Here is a 26,173-nt window from a genome sequence, read left to right on the forward strand (position 1 = left end):
GAGATGAGAACCAGTGTGACTTTAAAGCAAAGTGGTAAAAACCCAAGAAAATGGAATCCAAGGAGGTTACTTAGAAAGGCAAACGTAGACAAACATACCCATCAGCTGGCAAAATCAAGATTCGAAGATCACAAGAATCATAATCACTGTCGTGGCCATGTCAAATCTCTCATACAAGAAGTAAATTCAAATGTTTTCAGCACATTATATACATTTTCATGCTATGACTCCTTCTTCAAAGTGAGGTAAGAGTCTCAAACCTGTGGTTAGCTTTTCAAGTGTGGACATTGTGGTCCAAAAGGTAGACTCAGCCCAATGGCCTCTTATCCCTCTCCTGCTGGATCCAGACACAGAGGTCATTTCAGTCTTTCCATCTCCCTTTTCCCAGAGCAAAGGGCCACAGGTGAGACCAAACCCAGCATAACTCTGCAGACAGCCTCACTGCTCAGACACGAAACTTCTGGCTGGGAGCTGTCGATAGAGACTAAACATGAAACACAGAAAATGACTGCAGGGAAAAGTGACCTGCGTTTGGCCTCTGTTCACTGGATGAGCTGAGTCTGGGCAGTCAGAGTGAGTCCAGCTACAGAAGTTGCATCAGAAGACTGACTGGGCCTGGGGCAAGTCCTCATGTGGACACTGAGTGAGACTTACGAGTACGGTGGAGACAGCTGCCATGCTCAGTAGTCCCCCTGCCTGGGGGTGAGCCTTCTGTAGAGGCTCAAACAGATGCCTGTGGCTTAATTTGGGAGGTTTGCCTTGCCAGAAAGTGCCAACCCAGTGAATACAGAGTTTTATTTCCCATGGTGCCTCTCTCTTACACCCACGCGCACACACGCACACACACAATTTTTTTTTTAAAACATCCTCTTAGCTGGACATTTGAGAAAATATTTGTCTAGGGTACAAGGACTTCGAACTCTCCAGTGGCACACTAGTGGCTCCAATGGAGACCATGGAAAATGCCAGAGAGATGATAACTTACACTAAACTCCCCACCTGGAACATTCATGTTTTTTGACAGAGAGGTGATACTGGCTTTGTTCCAAACTGTGAAAGTCTTTACACTTCTAAGACAATGGCAAGCCAGAGAGCCAGCCTGTCAGAGCCTCAGATCAGGAAGGAGAATGTCACAGATGAGAGCGTGGGCTCTGGAGTCCCACTGCCCCAGTTTGAATCCTAGTTCTATCATTTCATCCTTATGTCCCTGTGCCTCAGTTTTCCCCATCTGTAAGATGGGCAGGGGGAATAACAATGCTTATTTCACAGCATGGTTTTGTTGTGAAGGCAAAGGAAGTTAATGCATGTAAAGTACTTACAAGAATGCATGGCACAGAGTCAGAGCTCAGGAATGCCTGCTATTGCTATCATCCTTATTAATGTTATTATTACCAACTGTCTGCAAGACCTTGGGCTAGTCGTGGTACCCACTCTGAGCTTTTCGCTACCTTCTCAGTGAGTAAGGAGTTTGGATTGCAGATGTCTGAAATCCTTTTTGGGTCTAACGACTGACTACCCCTGTTCTTCAGAAAAATGGAAGCAGAAGTGAGACACCTACCAGCACCCTTCCCACCTCAGCTCCACCTCTCTTTGCAGGTGACTAAGAGGACCTACGGTGTGATGGCCTCCTATCCCCTCACCCACATCCCGGGGAGGCTGGGAGCAGTACGGCTTCAGACGCGGGGCTTTTGGAGCACAGATGGCGCTCCTCCAAAGAAAACTGCCAGGTCTGGCCCTCCACATCAAGGGGTAAGTGCGCCAGACAAAGTCAGGGAGAATTGCCTCAGCCCGGGTACCGTCCTGTTTGGGAAATGTTGGGCTCCTGGGAGGGCTGGAGTCGGAGCTCCTGCCTTTCCGTCCATGGAGGAGGGATGACTGCCCCTCTTTTGATCTGTCCATATATTACTTGGTTGGGGTGTTTCTGAAAAAAGGGGGAAAATAAGACATTATGGTCAAGGGCTTCTATGGGCAACAGGAAGTTCTGAAATGGGACTTTTTTCAAAAGTGCTCCTTTGGACGGCTCTGCTAACGTTAGTTCTGTTTAAACCAGACCCAGGTTGCAGCCTTGAGTCCCTCCGGGAAGGAGCTGGGTGTTTCCCAGGGTAGCTCTGATTCTGTAGGCAGTGTGTGCTCCATTTCAGGGGATGTTGTTAAGGCAAAACAGCCTTTGAAAAAGACTCCTTAACCAGGTCACTAACAACACCTTTAATTACGCACAGTGGTAATTACCGCCTCCTGAGCACCCGGGCTGGCAGCTCCCCAGCCAGGCACTCACACATAGTAAGGACATTACTCCCTTGTTAAACAAAATTTCAGGTTGAAGAGGGTGCCGAAAGATGGGTTCATTTTCCCTGGAAACATTCCCCTCTGATCAGTGCTTGATGGACCAAAGCCCATTTCGCTTTGGGCCTCTGAGTGACGTCAGAAGTCCCTCCCCTTTGCTTTCTGTGTCTGGACAGACTGAGTCTCGAATGTAAGTTCTATAAGGGCATTAACTTTTTTTGTCTTACTTCCTGTCACATCCCATGTGCCTAAAACAGGGACCGACACAAAACACCGACTTAGTAAACATACCTTGGGTGAGTGAGAGGACAAATTCACAAGTGAAATTGGCCCAGAAGCCTGGCAGACATGGGAGCCGAATGTCACCAAGCTATGGCGGTGAGCCTTCCTTCTGGAAGGGCGCTGAGGGGAGCCCTTGAGTTCTGCGTGCCCTGGGCTCTGGTCATAGAATCAGCCACAGAGTGGGGGATGGGACGGCATTGGCGAGGTGGGCTCTCATGCCTGAAGTTGAAGGCTTTCTGCCACATCTGCCCAGTCCTCTGGGGCTGCCGATAAGCCTTACTCACCTGCATGGGTCAGGGTGTCCTGTGTGCTCCACTGAACTCTGCCAGCAAATCCATCCCTCCCAGCCCTTCCTGTCCACACATGTCGAAGGGGACGGGGGTGGTGCAAGGGGCAGTGGATTTCCAAGGGGACAACGCGAGGAAACACCTGCCGTTCTACAAGCTGAGAGGAAGAAAGAAATGGGAGTGGAGTTTTCATATCAGGATAGGAAGAGTCTCTACGTCTCTGATGGAAGGGACTGTCTGGGATTGGCCTCACGCGTGTCTCCATGTTGCATAACATGTTTTCACGGTGCCCACGAGTCCTCATCGTCCTGGAGCAGCCTGCCTACTGGTGCCACCTCCTCCTCTCCCTTACATCAGAACGCAGCGATGGACAAGCAGGCAGAAGCCCCTGTAATCTACGTTCTACAGTGTTCTACTCTAAGCTTAGGGGTGAACGCGGATTTGCTCTTCATTCCTTCCCTTTTAAGTAAGTGCCCAAGCCCTCGGCTCCTGGAGGCAGGAGGACGTTCTCACCCTCAACTGGAGGTGAGGGTGTGGGCCCAGAGCCCATCACCCAGCTGGGGCCCATCGCCTTTCCTCAGTCACGCTTCTGCTCTACAGTTCCGATCTGGAGCCAGAGCGACCTCTGTGCCAAACAAGAGGGATCGGAGATGCCCGCCTTCTGAAGTCTCCTAAGCTTCCCCGCATTGTGGCCTCATGTGTTGATAAAGGGCAGGGCAGAGCTTGGGGGAACGCGGCACTGGCCCTTCTCTGCTCTTCACTGATCACTGGGGTGCCCCTGTCCCATCAGGAAGAGGGGCACTCCATGGGCGAGGGGACAGGAATGCATTCCCCGCCTGGCCTCACACAGGAAACATGCTCATAATCACCAGCGTGGACAGGGAACTAACCATCCTGTCTCTGCGGGCGGCACAACTCCCCCTCTGGTTCAGAGGGACAAGAAAGCTGGAGTGGTGACCAGGGAGGTGGATCTGGCCCAGCTGCCACCTCACCTTTGTTCTCCTAATTGGCAAACGGGGATGATCGTCACGCTGAAAGCACAAAGCCCTAACTTACCCACCCCAATGAATGGGGCACATGTCACTGAGCTCAGACCTACAAAGGGTCATGGAGACGGTGAGGAAACAGGAGCCCTGAGCGAGAGGAGCTCTTGCCCAAGGACACAGTCATGGCCAAACTAAGAATAACCATCATTCTCATAAAAGCAGCCAACATTGACGGCATGTTTCCTCCGTGCTGGATGCTGTATTAAATGCTTTGTGTACATGACCTTACTTGCGCCTCATAACACCCATGGCGTAGGTTCTATTACGATTGTCCCTGTTATACTGGTGAGGAAATGAACGAATAGGAAGGACAAGCAAACTGCCCAGGATCATGGAGCGAGTGAAGCATAAGGCGCCACATTTCAGTGCAGTGCTCTTCTTACCATCCCCTCTGCCCAAGACACCCACAGGCCTCTCTGTACTGCTGTGAAATTGAAGAGCATTAGAGCTTTGGAGTCTCGTGAGAAAGAGGCAGTTCGGGTGGTGACATGGAATGGTCACACCTGCTGGTGTGAGAGCTGCGTCTCTTTCTTCCTGTCTTTAAAGAGAATATCACCGAGTAGAATGCACAGAGTCGAAACACCCAATGGCCTTGTGAGCATGTGGAAATAAATTAATTCCAGTATTCAAATTAAGCATCCCTGTTGGCCTCTGGCCTTTCAAAAGCCAACAACAGACTGTGATGACAATGGGACTCAAGCAATTATGATGAGAATATAAATGAACGTGATTTAAATACCAGAGGCATGATAATTTTGGGAATGGCCATAAACCTAATAATCTCATTCTTGCAATGTCCAATTATGGTGTTTTAATTAAAATCTCCTAAGGAGATGGGCGGCCAGTCAGGCTTACCTTAATTATCTTTATACTTAGTAGCTGGTCCCAAATTAAAAAAAAAGAAAGAAAGAAAAAAAGCGGGGTAGGGGGGGAGTTTCCTGTTTCCAGGGAGATACACCTATCTCATTTTCAATAATAAATGAGAATATGTTCGTTGAGAGGCTATTAGGATCAAATACGGTTCTAGGTATCGGGGTATCTGAAATGAGGTATGCCATGGCCCCTTATTGCTAGAAGACAAGATTAATCTTCATGAAAAGGTATCTCACATTCGAAGGCCATGGGCAGATGAGTGTGAAATGGGGGGACAACCCAATGGGTTCAAAGATGTTCAAAGGAAACAGATCACTGACTCAGGAGGTCAAAGGTTTAACGAATCCCCTTGAATTACAAACTGTGACTGGTAAAAACGTTCTCAGATTAAGGTGTCAGCAAATTGACGCATGGAAGGTAAATCCTAGAGTTTAAACTCCCAAATAAGCCCTTTAGGTAAAGACGGAAAAAACCAACCAAACGAACAAAACTTTGCAACTCACATAACAGGAGCCAACTAATGGCCAAAGCGGAACCTTTCTTCAGGGCTGTGATAAGAACTCTGAGAAAGTCCCACTCAGGTTCAGGCAACGAGACCAGGACTCTTCGAGTCCTAGGGCACTAACCTTGGTCTTGAATCAGGAAAAGCTAACAGAGAAATCATTTCAGCAGTGGCTGAAGGAAACCAAGCAGTTCAGTTGTGTATCACAGAAAAACGTTCATAATAAATAAAACAAAGATATAGTCCCTCACCCTTGTGAAAAATTCCTAATTGTCTCCCCAGAGGAAAAAAAAAATAAATGCCTTCGACGGGAAGGGCGCAGGTGACAGAGGAGATGAATTTTGTCAAAGCATGGTGCTAGTGAATTCCTAGGTTAGCTGGAGTGACAAGGGGCCCGTCGCTGGGGCTTCTGGGAAGAGGCTGGGCTCCAGACAGCTGGATTTAATTCAAAGGGAGCTATCAGGGACTCGGACAGGCAAGGCCCTCACAGCCTGAGAGATCAAGCTCTTTCCTGTCTCTGCAGTCGGGTGTTTGGCGAATTTTTTGATACCATCTAAGGGCCCAGGGAGGTTTTCTGATGCTGCCTGTACAGGGGCCACTGGTGATGGAGCTACACGCAGGGATGGCTTAATTGGTGCCACACACCTTTCTTTCTCCTGAGCAGATAACCTCTATTTTTAAAGAGATGGCTTGCCTCCCCTGCCAACCCCCTGTCCCTGGGCCTTTCTTGACTAAAGTCTTCTTGCTGCAAGTTATTGGGGGAATAGCTTGCGAGAGGAGGAACACTGCTGGTTCTGCAGCTAAAACGGCCGCAGTCAGGTCTGGACAAAACCACCTCTTTCAGGTGTCCTGCTGGGCTCTGCTATGGGGTGGGGCCTGCACCGCCGGGCGATGCGTGTGTGGGGGGTGGTCAGTGCATGAAAATAACCCTTCTCCTTGACCTCTTCTGTGTACACAGCCTGAGTCTTGCTCCATGCTGCTTCCTCTGGCGGCCTTTTATCACAGTCTCACCAACTACGTTTAGCAATTATCAAAGAGTTAGCACTTTTTGGAGAAGGTGGTCCTCTTGGACGCCACTAATGATGGCGGCGGTTCGTTCATCACGGATGTTCAATACACCAGTTCCCCCAGGCCATCCTATCTGCCTTGGATGTTTTCAGAAAGGAGCCCGCACATATTCTATTTTTAACCCGAGACCTGGGAAAGCACCTAAAGATCTCCTCAATGGACTGTGGTCCCACTGTGGGCCTCCCCTGAATTCATACTGTGCTGAAAGGGTGGAGGTCAGTGGCCTGGTCATGCACGGAGTCTGCAGACTAAACGCTCATGTCCTCCAAAGACACCTGGCCTCGTATTAGGAAGCTGCAGGGTCTCCCACAAGCAATGGGCGTCACTGCCATAAACGGGAGGCGATGAGGACATTTCTATGTGACAACGAAGCCGCCTGTGAGATCTAGCCGCTCCAGACGAGGGACATCTGGGGAGCTAGCACCTCCAGGACCCAAGAGGATCGCCTGGCCTTACCCCCCTGGGGTTTGGATCCCGACTACGTTTAGATAAGCAACGTCTCACGACTGCTTCGATGGGAAGGCACTTCTGTGATGAGGTGGTGTTTATGTTCGTGTGCAGCATGGAGCTTGGTACCACCTATAACGATGTGTTTTCACATTCTCTCTAATTAGTTTTTCTCATTAGCTCTTGGTTGACTCCTGCACTCTATAATTATTTCTTTCACTGGCACTTACGCCGGTATTGTACCCTTTGCCTAATAATTACTGTAATTACAGTCACTGTGTTTGAGTTTGGTGCCTGTGTGATAAGCGGTTTTATTATCCGTGTTTGATGGGAAGTGATTTCTAAGTGGGCGTCTATAGGAAATTATTGAGGTACTGCTCTGAGACGTGTTAGGATGTCGCTGGATAATAAAGAACTTGATGAAGTAGTAACATGACAGGGGCAACAGCAGAGAACGAGAGGAAGCTGGATTCAAGGAAATGCTTACATATACACATACTGCAAGTGCAGCCCAGAGAAGAAGAGGGCCGACCCGCACTCCTGTCATAGCAGCTCCTGCAGCGTTTGCTGCTCAATAAACCTGCAGGACGGAAAGCTGCACCAGTTAAGAACGGTGGGAACTGCAGCCCCACCCGTGCTAAGCGCCCTGTTGTTCTCTCTTCCTGCACCGTCTCCCTGAGACCGGCCTGTGCAGGCCATTGGGCCCTGATCCCAGGACTGGGTTCCTGGATGTCAGATATGCCTCTTTGGGAACGTCCTCAACAACCATAGTTTCTATTGTTTCCTTTGTTGAGGAAATCAAGGGATTCGCTCTACTTTGCCAGAAGAAAAGGGAGAATCGGTGGGACTGGAGGATATCAACGGAAAGTGAAAAGCAAACCAGCAAGCACATTTAGGATTCTGTGTAAAAGCGGCTCCATCCTCTGGGACGACGTTCTCGGTCTCTCAACCACCTCCCATCCCCGGACGTCCGCGCTGCCTCAGTACATCTGTGCACAGTTCTGTTTTCTGTGCTTCTATTACATTTCGATCGCCCACAGATCAAACGCCTATGTTTGCTCAGCGCATTTTGTGGGCCCACTAAACTATAATAATTAAGCCTCACTTATTAGCTTTTACCAAGTGCTGTGTATTATGCTAAGGGCTTTCTATGCATTACTTCATTTAATCCTCCCACCCATCCTGTGAGTTATGTACTAGTATTATTTCCATTTTGCAGACAAGTGGAAACTTGCCAAAGTCACACCCTGGTAAGGGGCAGAGCTAGGATTTCCAGCCAAGGAGGCTGACCCCACAGCCTCCATTATCCTGTCTCCCAATTGCTGTGAGCAACTGGAGGACAGAAACATGTTTAGCAAACGCTCAAGTCCCTAACAAATGTTAGGTTTCTAACAGAAAGTGGTTCATGAGTTCTTTGAGCCTTTTCACTTAACAGATGACAAGAGCTTCTTGCTTGGAACCCCTTGAAGGCCTCCAGTATTCTCTAAGCACTGGGGTGACCTGGGGTTCCACACCCAGCTCTGGGCCAAGGTGTGTGCTGAAGGTCAGGGTGACCTCCTGGGTGGGTGAGTGACAGCGCAGGAGGGCAGAGCAGGGGGGCGGCCTCACCTGGGCACACGTACTCCTTCTTCTGCACGTCTGCCACGTTGAAGCCCCTCAGGTGCACAGGAGCCATGCAGAGTGTGAACTGGCCGATGGTCCGCCGCTGTCGCAGCCAATCCGAGAGCCAGGCCAGGTGACAGTCGCAGTACAAGTGGTTGGAGTGGAGGCGCCTGGGAGAGGCAGCGACAGAGGGAAGACATGTCACAGCATGAAGAGGGGAGGCTGCCACTGGCTGGACAGAGCGGGCCAAACCTCTGTGCCCTCTGTCTAGCGTGATAATGCTCAGGAGCCCAGGGGAGCTTTCCCCTCTGCATGACTGAATTACTACAGGAATCTCAACCCTTTTATTGCCAACCACAAATGACCGTTATCTTCACACGGAGGCCACACCCAGCGGAGGCCTCCAGGGGCTGAGCAATTCCCCAGTTCTTAATAGTAATTCCACCCTTTTCTTTCCCACTCAAAACACCTTCAGCACGTAGGAGGGGGAGAGTGACAGGATGACAGTGACCATCCTGATTCAGGTCAAACTTCCATAGGGGTGGCTCATGTGCGAATTTCAGTGCTGTAGCTAACATGCGTTACAGATGGCTTGAGACAGCTTCTCAATCTCAATGCCCCGGGTTATGGTGGCATGGCGGCTGAGCTCTGCTGCTGCTTTTACCCTTTCGTTCTCTCCCTACGTGTCCTTTAATGAAGCCCCTGCACGTAATGCTGGTGAGCCCAAAACCAATACCACGGAGAGCACCAGCCAGGGTGAGCAGAGCAGGGCATGGAGTGAAGGATGCACTTATTTAAATAACTGTTGTCCACACCAGACTCCTGTAACCCACCGCCGTCTCTCCATAATGCCCTTCATCTTCCCAAGTTCAATTCTACCTGGGTTATCTGCTCTTCTGACTGGCTCAGGTGCCTCTGAGAAAGCCAGTTCCAGGACTCCCTGGCTTTCTCCCTCTAGTAGCTGATTCCAGATCAATTTCTTGCCCTTGACTGAGCAAGATTCCCCAGAGCAATCTGCAGGTTCCACTTCTGAGGGCAATCCCGTCTGTTACATGACTTGAATTTCCTTTCCATTAATTGGGGGACAAACTAAGGATATCCAGGGGCTTCTAAGGGTTCTTCCCCCAGGTTTCTCTACCGGAGCTTCCAACGTCCACATTCCCTAGAACCCTATGTCATTAGAAGTGGTGATAGGCCAGTTTTAGTCACATCGGCTTATCATATACTTGGCTTTCTGATGCCCAATCCGGGACATGGTAATCAGAGAGCAGTATCTGGGGACTTTCAAGCACTCTGTGTCAAGCCAGTTAACACTGAGTGGCAGTGGAAAGCAGGGACTCGGGCTGCCGCCATGCCTGAAATGGAGAGAGCTGAAGGGCTCTTGACCACACTTCACTTAGCGTGAGGCCAACACCGCTAAACATCGGGCAAGTGCAGCCAACTTGTGCTGCATGCCGGCGTAGCCTCACTGCCGTGCACGGGGGGTGGGGCGGGAAAACCCTGGGCATGCCAGAGCCAGTGGGTGCCTTGGCAGCCTCGGGGGGGCCCCCACATCCCAGCCCATCAGAGGAACTCAGTGAACCTGATTCCCACATAGAATGTCATTTTATTTTTCCTGCTGAAAAGATTTTTATGATTTTGTTTTAACATTAATTTTGATGATGTAATTTTCTTTTTGTATTCCAGGGCCAACATTTAAGGCCCAACCCATTTTAACAGGCTCCTAGGCCCAAGATACAGTGCCTATAACGGGCCCCAATCAATCCTCCCCGTTGAGTTTCAAAGCTCCCCAGTGCTGCTGAAGGCACTTCAGAAAGAAGTTTAGCAGTTAGCAAGGGTTTGGAGAAGCACCTCAGTTCTCACAGGGAGTCTGGGGGTGAACTTGCAGCTGGTTCCTCTTTCCTAAGGAGCGTGAGGAGAGAAGGGAATTCCTTTACCACACTGGGCCTTCCTGGGGAACGGCAGATGAGTGAAAATGGTCTGTCTACTGACCCAGTCCTGAGCTGTCCTGAAAGACAGAGAGAGAGAGGACTCCACGGCTGGACATAGACCCTGGGGTACAAAGGCTGCCTGGGACTGACCAGTGGGTCAGTCCTGGTGACAAGGTGGTGGCATGTGCAGGCTGAGGGGCGGAGTTCTTTCATATGCCAGGAGGATCACACCTTTTAATGAGAGTGGGGCTTTCGTTAGGAAAGGGACTGCCCTCTGTGGCAGTGAGGAGGGAAAGCTGAGGACACAGGGATTCACTCTGAAGCAACGAGTGTGGACCTACGAGGCGGATCAATGCGAACAAATTCCCGTCAGTTCCAATCAGGGCTAAGAGATCAATGGAAGAACCAAAATGAGGTTTAGGTAAGTCAGATCCTCACTGAGAGGATTAATTTCTGAGATAATCAAAATGTCAGAGGTTTGTTCCCCTTTTGGAAGATTGTATTAGGTTGATTCTTCCTCAGTCCCCGCCTGCAGCTCAAGCCACCTCGCTTCTTACCCTTGCTACTGATGGTCCCTGTTCCTTTGTCTGTCTTTGTAAGAATTTCTCTTCTTCCAAAGGGGACCAGGAAGAGAGGTGACCAAAAATAACTTAGAAGCCACGTGAAGGCTCTTGTCAGAAGCCGGAGGCAGTTGATGGGCTCAGCTCCCCCCGTTCTCGGAATTTTACCCATCAAACATGCTGGGAGAGAGGGTGCCAGAGCTAGTGGTCGCAGACTCTTTCAAGCTGCCTTTCATATCATGTCTGGGAGACCAAATTGAGTAATAACATCCTAAATACTAAGATTAAAAGAAAAAAATAATCATGTTTGTCATGAAACGTGAGCCTGGAAACCGCCAGGAGTATTTTTAGTCCTCCTGAGTGAGAAGGGAAATTATTTTACTTTCAATAATTTTGGTGAGTTGGGAGGGTGATGACACGGGGGTGGTCCCTCCCTTCCTAGGTATTGAAACGATTCACGAGAAGTGCTTAGCACACGGCCTGGCACGTTGTAAACCACTAAAACAAAGCCTGCTGTTACTACCATTATGAGGAAACTAGCTCCACACTGCAGTCTCGTCCCAACCCATGGTCCTGCCTGTACAAGGCTCTCATCTCTGATTTAGACACAGAAGCATCGAGGCAGCCAGGAGGTTCCTGCATGGTGTCCTGCCATCTTCTGCTGACGGATACACCATATTCCAAGTTGGCTAACCCACCTTTACAGGAGATAAGGTGAATGAGTACAAATGCCAATTTGTAAAAGGTGCCTTTTAGCAACAGACACTAAATTAAATTTCCAGCAAATCCTTTTAGAGAGGGTCAGTGTTCATTTTCTATAAAATGTGGCTTTCTGAATTCAATATAAAAGCTTTCCTTTAGAAATCCCATTTATGACTTCCTCTCTCCTCTTCCCCCCTTCTCCAGCACCAGTTCCCCTCCCCCCCCCCCACTTTAATTACAGTGAAGGGGGATTAGTCAGCTCAAGTCTCTGGAGAGTTCTATACAGAGCCATCTCTGAAATTAAACTAAAGAGAAAATGGCACCAGGCAGGGAGCAAAGAGAACAGACGAGATTGATTCATTGATTTGAACTCATCAGATGAGTGTTCAGGACCACAGGGGAGGACGCCAACAGAACACTCTGTCCCACCCTCTTCCCTCACCCCATACAGCCAAACCAAGCCCCCAAGACCCAGACCTAGCCATCTCCCCGCTTCTGTGGACCCAGCCCAGCTTGTCATTGCTGCTGCTAAACTGGAAACAAGAAGCAGGGGAGTAGAAATCACAGCAGCCCCTGTGGTCACAGAAGCAGCATTCCCTGGAGCTGAGCCAATTTCCGCCAGCCAGAGCCGTATTTCTCCTATTCAACCCACTCGTGGACACAGGCCCAGCACCCCGAGGCCAGGGCCGCTGGGCCATTCTCTTCTCAGGCTCATCGGTGGTTTTCTGGAGACTCTGAGGAGGTCTTTGAAGACCCAATGGTTTCTCCTTAAAACTCCATTACGGGCACCATTCCATTTTTAAAAGGGAGGGAAAAAGGTAGATGCCCTTGAAGGAATTATGTTATCCTATGAGGGATCAAAAGGAGAACTGGAGAACAATGATGGAAGCTGGGCTTGGATCATTTTTCTTCTTCTTCTTCATAATAACTAGTATTTGTTGAGTGCACACCATGACTTTACACCTTAGCACATTTCATTCTCATTAACTTATTAACTAGCTGTCCCTGAACGGCAGCAGTGGGAAGAAACTTGCCCAGAGTAAGTGGTTGACCTTGCATTTAAATTCAGGTTTGCCTGACTCCCAGTCTGTGTCCTTCTTAGGGCACTTTATGCTGTTTCCTTCTAAACTGCTTCTCACTTAGTGAGGTTGCTTTCTCGCTAATGCAGCGGTTCTCAGACTTTAAGAGCATCAACACCTCCTGAAGGGCTTGCTGGAAACAGGTGGCGGGTCCCACCCCCCGAGATTCTGATTCCATGGGTCTGGGGTGGGGCCTGAAAGTTTGCTTTTCTAGTAAGTGCCAGGTGATGTGGACACTACCCATCTAGGGACCCCCTCTGGGAACCACTGCTCTAAGGGTTTTCCAATTTCTGTGGATTCCATGTTAATTAGGCGCCACTGCTAAGCTGGGTGTTTGGTACTTTCAGTCCAGATTTCTGGCTAAATACTGTGATGATAATGATTGACAACGAAGACGATGATAAGAAAACAAACAATTAATATCATTTACTGTCTACTCCGTGTCAGGCACTTTACGTATCTAGCTCATCGGCTCCTCACCCCGCCATGGTTTGTAAAGGAGGAAACAGAGGTCCCGGAGCCAATACAGGCACAGGAGGGATCCAGCCCTGTATCTTGGCCCTAAGTGAATTTGGCGGAAAGCTCTTGGGGGCTGGTTCTCCCTTGGAACTGTGATGCTCCAGCCCTGAGGCTCCACCACCACGGGAAAGCATGAGCACGAGCCTCTTTGGAAGGGGCAGCGGAGTCCATTCGCAGAGAAACTTACACAGGGTTTCCGGCTAAGAGTAGAGGGAAACTCCCCAGGCAATAAGGCACCGGAGCTGCGCTCGGTCTGGGCTGTTGTCGGGAGACCTGCTGTCCCAGCCCACATCCTGCTGGGCTTGAGCCCACCCAACATTAAAGCTCAAGAACCAAGTTCCTGCATCCCAGTATCAGAATATGCTCCAGCGTGCAGGTGAGCACGGGAGTGTGGTGAGTGGGGCTGGGAGGCAGGGGACCAGGAGCCATGAAGACTCTACTCCACCGCTCCCAGAGGGGAAAACCAGTGTAACCATTGGCAATAATGATAGAACTGTCAGAGGTACATGACATTAGCCAAGGAAATGGTGAGTCATTACGGCCTGGTTCTCTATGCTCTGTGACAGGGTAACACGAATCGACTTTCCCACCAAGATGGAAAACACAAGAAGATTCCCACAGTCCCAGGATGGAGAGCAATGAGTCTGTCTGCTGCGGAATGGGGGGGCGAGAGTGACGGGGGGCACCGTGACCCTTACCCCCGTCTGCCCTGGCTCACCAGCACCCCCTTAGCTAATAGCAGGAGGAGGCAGCATTTGGATAGAGGAAGCATGGGGCACGTCATAGCACTGCAGGCTTGACAGGCAGCTTGGAGGGTGCACTGTGGGCTGCCTACAGGGGCGGGGGGGGGGAGGACCAGGGCCCGTTACTCACAGAGTCCGAATCTTCGGCATGTGGTTGAAGCTGGTGACCAGGATGCGGCTGATGTTGTTGTTGTTGAGTGTCCTGCAGAGACCAGGGAAAATGGAGACGGTCAGCAGGGAGCAGCCTGAGGGGCACCAAGAGCCTATGCGCAGCACAACGGGGAGGGACGGATGTGACTGCAAGAGGGACCACACCTCAGCAGCCACGGGCCAGTGGGCGGAGCAGCTGGGGACAAGTGGGCGGGCCTGCTTGGAGAACCCGATTCCTGTTGCCAGTGGATCCCTCCCCCCCCTTGGCTGCTCTCTCAGTACTTTGTACCCACCTGAAGCAGTAATATGGCTTCCTGAAATCCTACTATGTGCTGAGTGCTTCATGACAGTGTCTCTCATTCTCACACCTACAATGCCAGTTACGTATTACTGTTCTCATTTTAGGGAGTAGGAAGTGGATAGACATCATTTTGCTCAGTGACACACAACCCTACAAGGTAGGCATTAGCCTCATTATAGATAAGGAGGCTGAGCTACAGAGAGGCAACATGGCTTTTCCAAGGACCCACAGCTGAGCTCTGGAGATGGGGCTTGAACCCGGTGCTATCGTGCTGCAAACTCCTGTGTTGCTCCGGGTACATACTGCCTCAAACAGGATGCCATGTGGAAAGGTTATTCTGTAAGGATTTTCTAGGCATCTTCTGACTCTTTAAGCACATCTTACTTATCTCACGTGAGTCTGTGAGCTCTGTGGGGACAGGGATTAAGTGTCCTCTTTCTGGAGCGTCCCCGTGACCACGGATGAGCACTCCTACAGTGCAACGTCAGCACTAACTGGTTTGTGCGTAAGTGAAACGAGAGCGATGTGAGCTCCGGAAATGGATCACGGTGAAATGAGGCTGCCGAAGAATGAAGTCAGGATGTAGCTAAGTACAGCCCTGGGCTTACCCTTCTTCAGGGACCTATTGTGGAAGCCCAAGGAAAGCGTGGCCGCCAAGGAAGCCATTTGCAGAGATGGAAGGAAACATTAGGTAGCAGGAGGGCCTTTTCCGGTCGGTCACTGCAGCGACTGTCCAGACGGACAGGCAACCGCACACGGCAAGGCTGGGCCTCGTTCTCTGCTCCCTGGACCATAGCACATAGTAGGATTTCATCCCCACTGCACTGTGCATCCCTGACAGCAAGAGCTGTTCCCACAGCCCTTGGCCCACTCCTTCATGGGGAGAACTGGCTCCTCCGCTCTTCTTCTGTCCCCCTCTCACCAGCCCAACTCCTCTAACTCTCTCACAGGCCGGCCGCTGGTCCAGGAAGGAGCCTTTTCTTGGAAGCCTTCATTATTTAAACAGACTTTTTTTTTTTTAAGTCCCCCTGGCCCTCAGTGAACACATTCTTTTCCTCTTAAAATGGCCTCTAACGTTTTCTGTCTTGTACATTACTACAGCCCCATGAGCAAGTCCACACGTGGTTCAAATTGAGTCTTCTATACTCTAGATGTGTGGTTTGGGGCAAATTATCAGCATCTCTTACCAATGGGTTCTTTACTGGCTGAAGGAGGCAGGCCAGGGTACCACCTCACAGGCGGTACAAGGCTTAGCGTGTAAAAAGCTCAGCACGCAGGATGTACTCAGGACACGGAAGCTACCGTTTTACTGACGTTGATGGAGACAATCTAGTCCTGTCCTGCTCATTCCTGTTCCCGCTCCCCACCCCCATGGAAATAGAAGCAAAGCTTCGCCCGGCACACAGCGGCCCCCGTACCACCCCACCCATGGGGCCCTGCACGGATTTTTCCTCCAGCCCTTGGTGACCCTAGTTCACAGCAGGATTCCAGGGGTCACATGCCCCTTCCTTCAGTCTATTCCTCAATCCCCCCTGGTCTACCTGGCATTTGTTTGGCCAGGAGGAAATCCGTTCACACAAAGGCACAGAACCTAACACTTTTCCCTCCCTCTTTCCCCTAGTTATTGTGCATCTACCATGCGTCTGGCATTATTTTAGGCATATACTGTGGTAAAAAGGACCAGACCGAATTTCCGTTATCTGCTGCTGCCCGCTCTGCAACTTTCCGAACGCACCAGCACACAGCCATCTTGCATTTTATGAAGTTGAACCTACGGAGCTATTTGTTTCATGTGGCTTATCTTTCCTATGAGTATGAGTGTGTGTGTGTGTGTGTGTGTGTGTGTGTGTGTGTTAATCCATCCTATCTCCATCCACTCAAGAAGCCTTCAGAACATCATCAGACCAGGCTCTCCTGTTTTTGCAGGGGTGAGGACCATGCCCCCACCCCCATTTCTGCATCAGATTAGAAATGCCTCTGGGGCAGAAATGATGCCTTCATTTCCCTTCCTATCCAGCCCAGAATTCTGGGCTCCACACGTGGAGGATTGGTACCTAGTCAGGGTTGTTGACTCACCATCAGCCAAAATCCTGAGCATCCTCTTTATCTCTCAAAGGCAAAAAGCAAGATGCCTTTGCAGAAAAGAGGCTTCCTTCTGACCGTGCTCAGCCAGTCACCATCAGGGTTGAGTTCACAGCCAGCCCTGCTTTAGCTGCATAGACAGTGCAGTTATATGCAGGCTTTGACTCTAACTGCATCCGGCAGTGATCCAGCAGCGATGACCTATTAGTGTATTACTACGCTGATATTTAAAAGTGAGCCGTAATGAGGGCTATGAAACATTTACGATAATAGCAATTATTCTAGGACCAAAATGACTTAACACAGTATTTAGAGTTCTGTGATTTGCTGCGTGGGGCTGGCCAGCCCAGGGACGTCAGAGGGTTGGTAACCTCTCGGACGCTGATCTCCATGGCAGCTAGAGTTTTTGTTTCCCTAATAAACACAGATTTATTTGATTTCCAGCCTCAGTGGCTTTTGCCCGCGCAGGGAGCTCTGTGCCCTGTCTGGTTCCTGTGCCCCCTGCCTAAGCATCTGGTATTTGCGGAGGTGTCATTGTGATAACCCCAACATGGTGAAGCAGAGCCGGTGAGCAAAGGCCTTGCAGGTGGAGACCTGGTTTAGGTTCTGCTTCTGCCACTTACAGCCTGTGCAACCACAAGTAAGTTTTCTTAATCTTAAGAGGTTTCTTCCTTTGTAGCATGCAGATAATAATAGCACTGGTTTCACAGAGCTGCAGCGGTGATTAAATGATATACTAATGACTGTGAGCATTAACTGAGAGCTTATTGTACGCCAGGCAGGCACTGGGTGGAGGGTCCTACTTGAACCATCTCATTTAATTCCTCCGCCACCCTGTGAAGCAGGTCTTTCTTATCATCTCCATTTTCTGGATGAAGCAGGTGGCGCTACCAGGGTCTGAGTTCAAATGGGCCGCACTCCAGGAATGATGCCTGTATTCATTGTCTATTGCTCCTGGAACAGATTACCAATCATTTAGTGGCTTACAGCAACACCAGTGTATTCGTTATAGTCTGGAGGTCAGATGTCTAACATGGGTCCCCGCGACCCTGTTTCTTCTGGAGGCATCAGGAAGAGAATTTGCTTCCTCGCCTTTTGCAGCTTGTAGAGCCACCCACATTCCTTGGCTCGTGGCTCCTTTTGTGCACTCCAGCCTCTTAGTTCTGTTGTCACATCTCCTGCTATTCACTGTGAGCTCCTGCTTCAGTTCTAATGAAGACCCTGTGGTGACATTTAGAGCCCAACTGGATAACCCAGGACAACCTTCCCCTCTCGGGATACTCAGTCACATCTGCCAAGTCCCTTTTGCCATATAAGGTAATATCCGTAAGTTCCTGGGATGAAGACATGGACATCTTTGGTGGGGCATTATCCAGCCAACAGCCATGCACTTGAAATAAGGCATGGGAAGCATACTTGTTAGTTAGTTAGTTAGTGCAATGCCTGATTCATACCCAATGGTCAATAGTTACTAGCTATTATCACTGTGGCTTGTTTGTTTAGTCCTTTATAGTTTAAAAACCACTTTCACATTCATCTCATTTGATACTTGTAGCACTCTGAGGTTGAAATTATTACCCCCATTTTACAGATGGGCAATTTGAGGCTACGAGAGGTAAGGGACTTGCGTCTCCTGGAGGAGGAGGCAGGCCTTGCTATTCTTCCTTTACACCAGTTCCTCTCAACTTACCCACTGCCTTCTGTTTCCAGGGCAAGTTTGTGATTCCAGTATGGATATGCTCTCTGTCATCTCCACTCAGGGACCCAAAGCTAGAAATAGCTGCACAAGCCTCCCGTTGCCTCTTGTTCTATAAACTTTCTTAAAATTTAACCAACAGAACAATAAATAGTTTGGTCTGACAATGATCCACGCCCACCCCCACGGGACGGCTGGCTCAGATTCAGTGATGGTGACCTCATCAACCTCGTCTTATTTACCTCCATGTCCTGGAAGAGTTTTGCTAGCTCCAGGGTTTAGTTTCATCCTCATCTCTCTGCTCCTCTGGAGATACCTTGAGAAAATATGCTTTACTCAAGTCACCCAGATTGGAGGTTTTTCCCCAGGTAAATTCTTTCAATTCAGCATTTTTCGTGAGGGTTCAAGCGTAAGCTCAGGGTCAACTTAATTGTATAAAACTTCAGGACTGTTCTCGCCTTCCCTGTTTGCACAATCACAAGCTACCGAATGGGCATTTCAGTACGAACTAGAAATAAGGCAAGCCCCTGCCCTCACTGGACTCAAATGACAGCCCTTCCCCATTATAAATACTGCATTTATATTAAGACTGAGGTTTGACCTGTATACTGTCTAGTTCTTCTTCTGTTTTGTCCAACTTGGAGCATAAATGCCTAATTAAAAGGGATCATTTTCCATATTAAAATGATCTGTTTGGACAATGCTTCTTTTACTGATGGATTGCACTCTCTCTCAATTGTGAGCACGAGAGAGGGGGCATTAAACATTTTTTCCAGGGCCCTAGGGATTACTGAACTTACTGCTGTTTCTATAGCGCGTAAACTGGACCTTATGACCCTGAAAGAGTTGTGCTCCCCTGTGTTCCTTAGTGAGATACTGGGGTGCTGTGGCAAGACGAGGGCTCCCTAGGAATGATGAATGTATGAGGAAGTGGTGAACATGCTGGTTTGTGCCAGGGGCTGGCAAACTACAGTCCACAAGCCAAATCCCATCCAACACGGCCTGTTTTTGTAAATAAAGTTTTACTCATTTGTTTATGTACTGTCTGTGGCTGCTTTCATGTTTCAACGGCTGAGTAGTTGCGACATAGACCATATGGCCTGAAAGCCTAAAATATTTACTAACTGGCTTTTTATAGACAGTGTTTGCCGACCCCTGGCTGCTCTAGAACTGGGCAGTGCCTGTCCTGTCTTTCCCAGTGATCACATTCAATGTGCCGGCCACGTCAGATGGCCACTCAGTAAGAAGACCAGGTCGGAAGCTTTCACAACTGAAAAACAAAAACCACACGCAGGAAAGCCCAGGGGGCAAGTGGCAGAGCTGGGATTCAAAGCATGCCATCTCCCTCTGGACTCCACACTCCTGGCCCCACCTGGGCAGACGGGGCCCACTCTCCTGGAACCTGCAATGCTGGGGTGGAAGGAGAGCCTAGGAAAGGCTGTTTAAGAGATGGGGCAGGTAACTTACAGCAGTGAGCTCACTAACCCCTAGTGCCCTAGAATCCACATGAGTTGGCTGAGGAATGAATTTGGCAGTGGTTCTCAGTGTGGGGTTCCCGGACCTGGGGCATCACCTAGAACTTGCCAGGGATGCATGTCCTCAGGCCCCACCCACACCTGCCGAACCAAAAACTCAGGGGTGGGCCCAGCCTTGTGTCTTTTAATGAACCGTTCAGAGAATTTTCATGCAAGCTCCAGTTGGAAAACCACTGAACAAGGGAAAAGGCTAAGAAGAAAGCCTTTACCTGAGTGTGGAGGGCAGCACACAACTGTCCCCTCGCCACCTTTGGGACAGAAGCCTGTTGTGCGGAGGGCAGCATTTTCCTGCTTAGGAAGAGGCCCAAGCTCTGAAACAGTACGTGGCTCTCAATGGCGGTGGCTGGTCCCCTTGGAGAACTCCAACGTGGTGTCTGCCCCTGCTCCCCGCTCTTCTCTGCTGAGAGCTGAAGTGTGGCTCTCCCGTGCACCCCTCAAGATAGCCATCTTTGATCTGGAGAAGCTAAGTCCAGCTGCAGCCACACCACCCTGGCAACCTTAATCAGGCTGACATTTTCCTCTGTCCCCTCCGATTAGGCCATCACTTTATCACTCTGTGCTTTCCCGGCTCTGGGTGTAATCTGCGTGTTGTGTGTCCATAACACTATGTAATTGGCTCTAATGCAGCCATATTATCTGGGAGCATGTATCACATAATTGCAAAACCAGGCATCCACAGTAAGTAAGTGCCACTGCGATCTCCCAGTGTGCCAACCTTCCTAGGATACTCTTGGAACCCCTCTTTCTCCCCTCCACGCAGGTGAGGATCCAGACTTTTGGGTCAGAGAGATTGGCCCATGCATCCCTGTCTGGAGGCAGGCTGACATTCCTCAAGTCTAGATGAGTAAGATGGTTCCCTCCTTAACATTCCCCAGGAAGGAGACTCAGTGAGTCATCAGCAGCCATGGCAACAGGATGTCTTTCTCCGTGAGCCTGGAGATATCCTGACTTTCACTTACAAATGTGCTGGCCCAATGGCCAGCCAGCACTCTAAGCCTGGAAGACGTAACTACCTCCAGCACTGCCTGTGTTGAATTCACCGTGGCTGAGCACTTTTCACATATTATCTCATTTAATTCTCCCAACCATCCTGAGATTTGATGGTCATTTTCATTTTGGATCCTAGAAAGAAGGATCAATGAACTCTTTCCCTACTCACACAGCTATCGAGTTGTGGAGCCAATATTCCAAGTGTGATACCAGGACCTAGATTTTTAACCATTACGCAAAACTGTCTTTTCCAGCACAGTCTTCCGACAGACGTTAGCTGCCTAATTTCTGTGTCTTCCCAAGGTGGAGGTGAGTCACGGAGGTTAATGGTGGACTAGCCCTCACGGACTTGGAAGTGGCAGGGACGGTGGCATTGGCCTCTCTGCCAAGGCTGCTCAAAGCAACAGCATTACCCTCCGTTGATCTGCAGGACAGAAAGCACTCAGCACAGAGAGTGTGGGTGGTGTCGGAGGTGACTTGGAAGAGAGGGTGATTACGTCTCAAAGCCACCTGAGGTCAGGGACTGACGTTATAACAAGTCTGTTGCCCAAAGCCACCCTGACTGTTGGCTTGGTTGACTGGAATGTTTAATACCCTCAAGAACCAAGACTACAGATCTGCTCCTTAAACAAAGCTCCTCTTTCGCCCGTTTGGAGCAGGCGATGAGTCTCTGAGGGCACCTGGGGCCAGAGGAATGGAACGCAGAGGGAGAGAGGAAAAAGGAGGGCGAGAAGCCACCTCTTCCGTCGCTCACTTTCCTGGACTATCCTGGGTGCTGCATATTACTCATTTCCTTGATGTCCCCGCGGACCGTTTAAATTAAAGCTCATAACCATTGTGTGGGCATATAATGAAAACAACTGATGCTGCACTGATTAGTCCATTACTCTCAACTGTTAGAAAACATAATGATCTCACAAGGGGCCTTATTCACTGACGTATAGCAGTAGGGCTCTCATTTGACACCTCAAATTAGCAGCCAAAGCAATAACAGCTGGGGTTTTTGTCTCAATATTTGTACCCGACTCTAAAGTGCTTTGGCACTGGGTGAGTGTTATTTTTAAACACAGAGCTCTCACCGCCAAGTAACATTTTAAATGGTCTCCAGGTGTCATGTAAAACCTACAGAAATAAATAAAAACAATCAGCTGCCAATTGGGGCCTTGGATGATATGGATTCCTTAACAGAAGGGTCTGTCTTTGGGTCTCCCTTTATTATCTATTCCTATTGTGACAGGCAGACACTCATCTCCTGCTGCCCAGCAGAGCCTCAGTGACAACAACAACAAAAGGATGCCTTCGAAATAAATGTGAAAAAGTGGAAGATCAAAAGGGAAAGATCCATTTTCAAATCCCGCCATCGCTCAGTGAGACACCGGTGGTGCACGTTTTCATGCTGCTCCAGTGTCACCGGTCCCTGGATTCTGAAGCACTGCTCACTCACGTACCGAGAACGTCACACATATTGCCTAGCGGTGATTCAGAATGAGTCAACTGCCTCCCAATGACCAATTTAATTGTAAAATTGTACCTTAAACGACAACATGAATGAGATGGCCGCAGTGTCCTAATTCTATTTCATCATCTATAAACCAGGAGCCTGGACCATCCATCTTGTCTGCTACATTATTTCAAAATCAGGCCGCTTCCAGGGTGCCCAGATGTCTGCAATGGGCTGAGGGTGAAAGAATGACCTCCGACTTACATAACTGGACATAGAGATTGTGGTTGAGAGGGGGACACACGGACAATTTCCACGTCAGCTGCATTTGCTGTCCAGCCCAGTGAGAGAGGAAGATGAGGAAAGTGTGTAAATACCCACTGCTCTGGGCACGAAGTCAGGACAGAGAGCACGCCTGCTTTGCTCCCTATTGTATGGGCGGGGCCTAGCCCTCCATTTGGCACACAGGATGACTCAATAAATATTTACTGAATAGATGGATGAGTTTCAAAATGTGGAGGGCCATGCTTTTGGCACCTTTTAATAAAAATAAATTTCCACTCTGAACAGCGTCTGGGCTGATCGGCGAGCACGGGAACAAGGGTTGACATCTGATTAAGTAAGTGGGCTGGTGGGGCTGCAGGAAACGCAATTCTACTCCATGGGATTGTCACTTTTCGTGTCATAGGAACGTTGCTATGCTGGGATGGGGGTGCAGTGGTGCCAGATGTTCCCTGTTATAACGAGAAAGCCAGACATCTAGAATTTTTATGTGAGGTCTCCTGCTTTTTTAATATGGGTGACTCAATCACCTTAAGGTACAAAAGTCACAAATGAAACACCTGGGGGAGGGATCTGGCTTGCAGATGCCAGTTTTCGGTCGCTGAACCAAACAGATGCATTTAACAATGTGAATCAAATATGTATATTTCACACACACACGTGAGCGCATGCGTGTGTGTGTCAAATATATATATCGAACACATATGTATACAATCAAAGTATTTTAATGGCCTGTGGTGGCATGTGGTAAAGCCTTCCATCCATACTGCATCACCAGCTGAGATACACTCTGGCAACCCACTGTTCCAATGAGCTATCTTTAAACGGTAGAAAATGACTCAACGCTTTCTTTCCCCACTACCATTTCGTGGAGACAAAGAGCCCTGAAGAAGTTTCCGTTTAAAGAATAAAGCTGTGTTTCGCCCGGCAGGTGTGCTCCTGTCTGGTTTCTGCACGCCGCTCATCAGTTCTGTGGCCAAACATACAAGTTGCCTCTTGTGCACAGTTCAGAATTGAGCCAGACCAGAGCTGTTAGCAGACAAACTGCACCGGGTGCGTGAGGCTCAGTTCCTGGGCTGAGATGCCAAACAGGTCCTGCTTTTACCCTCTGCCATTTGTGAGGGAGGGACCCTCAGGGAGCTGGCTGCAATTACACCTTGGGCTATTGGGGTTCAGAGACGGGCAGGGGACCCCAGTGTTACTCACTGGGCTCTGGTCAGCACCGGTAGCCGAGATCAGTGATGTGGACATTCATCTCTTTCCAGATTGCTCTCTGATTGGACAGCCACCTGTTGGGGCACTCGGGGGTCAGCCCCCAAGCAGTGGCCGCAGGCAGGGAAGGCCCTAGAAGGGGAGGGTGTGGTCCCCATGCTGAATGTAAAATGCTCCCTCTGGCAAAATGCTGGAGATTAAAGGAGGATGAGATGGCAGGACTCAGAGGCTGTCTTCACACATTTTTGTTTCCTGCGTGCTGATATAGGGGAAAGGCAGACAGCCATATAGAGCTCATTGGATAAAGTCAATAGAGCTGGCCGTCTTCTGGCCTAATTCCTCCCTGAAATTTCCCTGCGGCTGTGAGCAAGTCACTTAACCTTTTGGGTAGGTTTCTTTCTCTTAAAATGAAGTGGTGGGAACAGTTGACGTCCAAGGTCTTTCCAGCCTACCGATTCCAGCTGGGCTGATGCTGGTTCTAAAATGTCCTTTCTGGAACGGGAATAGTTTTCTAGACAGCATTGGAAGGGATCGTGGATGCTCAGATCTGTATAAAGACAGGACATCTGGCCAAACTCTGAAAGTTGCCACCCGACTCTACTGGGCAGCATTTGAAAATAGTTACGTGGGGTCGGCTCTTTTTCTTTCTTTTTTGTGCAGACCCCTGGCTCAGCTGCTGGGGGGTTAATGGCCTTGCTTCCTTAACCGGCTGCCACATTTCCAGCTCACGTATGCAGAAGGGACGGGTCCAGACATGGGAGTGATTTCCCTACCCAATTGACACTGTGGAAGTCATTTACAAGGCTGAGAGAAGAGAGTAATTGGGATCAGGGAACTAATTCACGCAGAGAGGGTTTTGCTTTGTTGGGAGACGGCTTTATAATCATTCTCCAGGGTTTCCATGCAAATGGGTTATTTAGGGGAATCAGATCCAGATGTTTAAATTAAGATAGAGAAATGGAAGCGTGAAGGGTGAGGGGAGTGGCAGATATTCTGACGTATTTAGTTTCAGAAAATACACTGTTTAAACACCGTGCTTCTTAATGAATGTGAAATGGCCCCTGAGATTTGGGGCCGGGCAGGCAGGCAAGCTGGGCTGGTGGGAGCTATGGAGACCTGCAGAGGGCAGGCCCTGTCCAAATGGGGTGCCTGCCACTGGGCTCTAAACCTACGCTGTGCAATAAGGTAGCCACGAGCTAAATGTGGCAATTTAAATTTAAATCAGTTAAAATGAAATGAAAAACTCAGTTTCTCATTTGCAGTAGCCACATTTCGGGCACGCAAGAGTCACGTACAGCTAGTGGCTATCATCCTGGACAGCACAGATATGAAGCACTGCCTTCATCACGGGAAATTCTATTGGATAGAACTGCTCTAGACCCTCCCAGCATATGCGGGCCTATAACCTCTAGATATTCAACGAAAGTTCAAATCATACACTTTCAAGTAAAATTACCTGAGTTTCAAACATTGGCAACTAATTCTATTTAAACAACAACAACACTGTAAAGACCCAAGCAATTCAAAACAAAAATCAAATCCCACATCTGCAGGTTTCATTCAGCCTATGAGCCAATAGTTGGGGTCCTCTGACGTAGGTATCAGTCAGTGGAGAAATGGGCTCTCTAGAGCTGCTTTACGGTGAGTCCAAAGGTGACCCTGGAAAAACGGAATCATATTGCCTTCATCCCTCCTGCTCACCATCCCCTGCTTCTGTGGGCCTTCGCAGACAGGAAACGGAAGCTCAGGGAAAGGTCGGAACTCTGATTCTCTCTAGCTCTGCATCTCCACTCTCCCCCATGCCTTCCTCCCCACCACGAAGCTAACTGGCAGAGGAGGACAATTTCCTGCTTGAGTTCCTAGGATCTTGGCTTTCAGGACCCACGTCTGCAGAGTCATGCACTCCTGACCACAGGTAAGCCGAGCCATCTAACATTTCACATCCTGGACGGAAGTGGCAGCAGCAGCAATAGGCAGGGTTGGCTCTTCAAGGGGATCGTGGCGCCCATGAGAGCCATGAGACGACAGCGGATCAAGGAGCAAGATACTCCCTGAACATGCTCAAATCCTGGCCACCAAAGCCACTGCTGGCAGCTGGGGGATGGATGGGAAACGGGCAGAGGCTGACCATTGGCACAGGAGCACATTTGCAAATCGGTGCAGAAGCTCCGTTTTGGGAATGAACTGACCCCCACACGCATTTGGCAGCTCTGTGGCATTTCCCCACTGGCCTCCTTAGCTTGCGCCTGGGAGAAAACCCTCTGGACTCTCTTTTCAAAGACAAAGAGCTAATTTTCCATTTTGTTTTAGCTGGGAGAAAGCAAACCAAAGGGATACTCCCAAACCTGGTTTGTCAAGACAGAATTTCAGCCCAGAGACCTTGTGGCCAGAATCTGCGTCCACTGGGGACAGCAGGACTTCCATTATGATTCCACCTAAATGCTGCTCGTAGAAGAAATGGATAACGGGGGTCCCACCGATTCAAGAGCCCACCAATTCAAGACCAATTCAGTGATCCTCACCATAGCCTCTTAACCCAGGAACGCATACCAATGCGTTT

General features: G+C 49.4%; 1 protein-coding gene across 1 annotated transcript in view; it reads right to left on the reverse strand.

Annotated features, from left to right (window-relative positions):
- Nucleotides 1-26,173, reverse strand: part of SLIT3 (slit guidance ligand 3) — a 553,294-nt gene that overhangs the window by 116,724 nt on the left and 410,397 nt on the right. Inside the window, exons 7-8 of the mRNA XM_019740962.3 lie at nucleotides 14,055-14,126; nucleotides 8,397-8,560 (exon numbers count right to left, since the gene is read on the reverse strand). Coding sequence (XP_019596521.3) covers nucleotides 8,397-8,560; nucleotides 14,055-14,126 — 236 coding nt within the window. The remainder of the gene's footprint in view (nucleotides 1-8,396; nucleotides 8,561-14,054; nucleotides 14,127-26,173) is intronic.

Source organism: Rhinolophus sinicus, chromosome 5, assembly GCF_057876585.1.
Source record: "Rhinolophus sinicus isolate RSI-liver-muscle chromosome 5, RSI-T2T, whole genome shotgun sequence".
NCBI classification, from domain to species: Eukaryota; Metazoa; Chordata; class Mammalia; order Chiroptera; family Rhinolophidae; genus Rhinolophus; species Rhinolophus sinicus.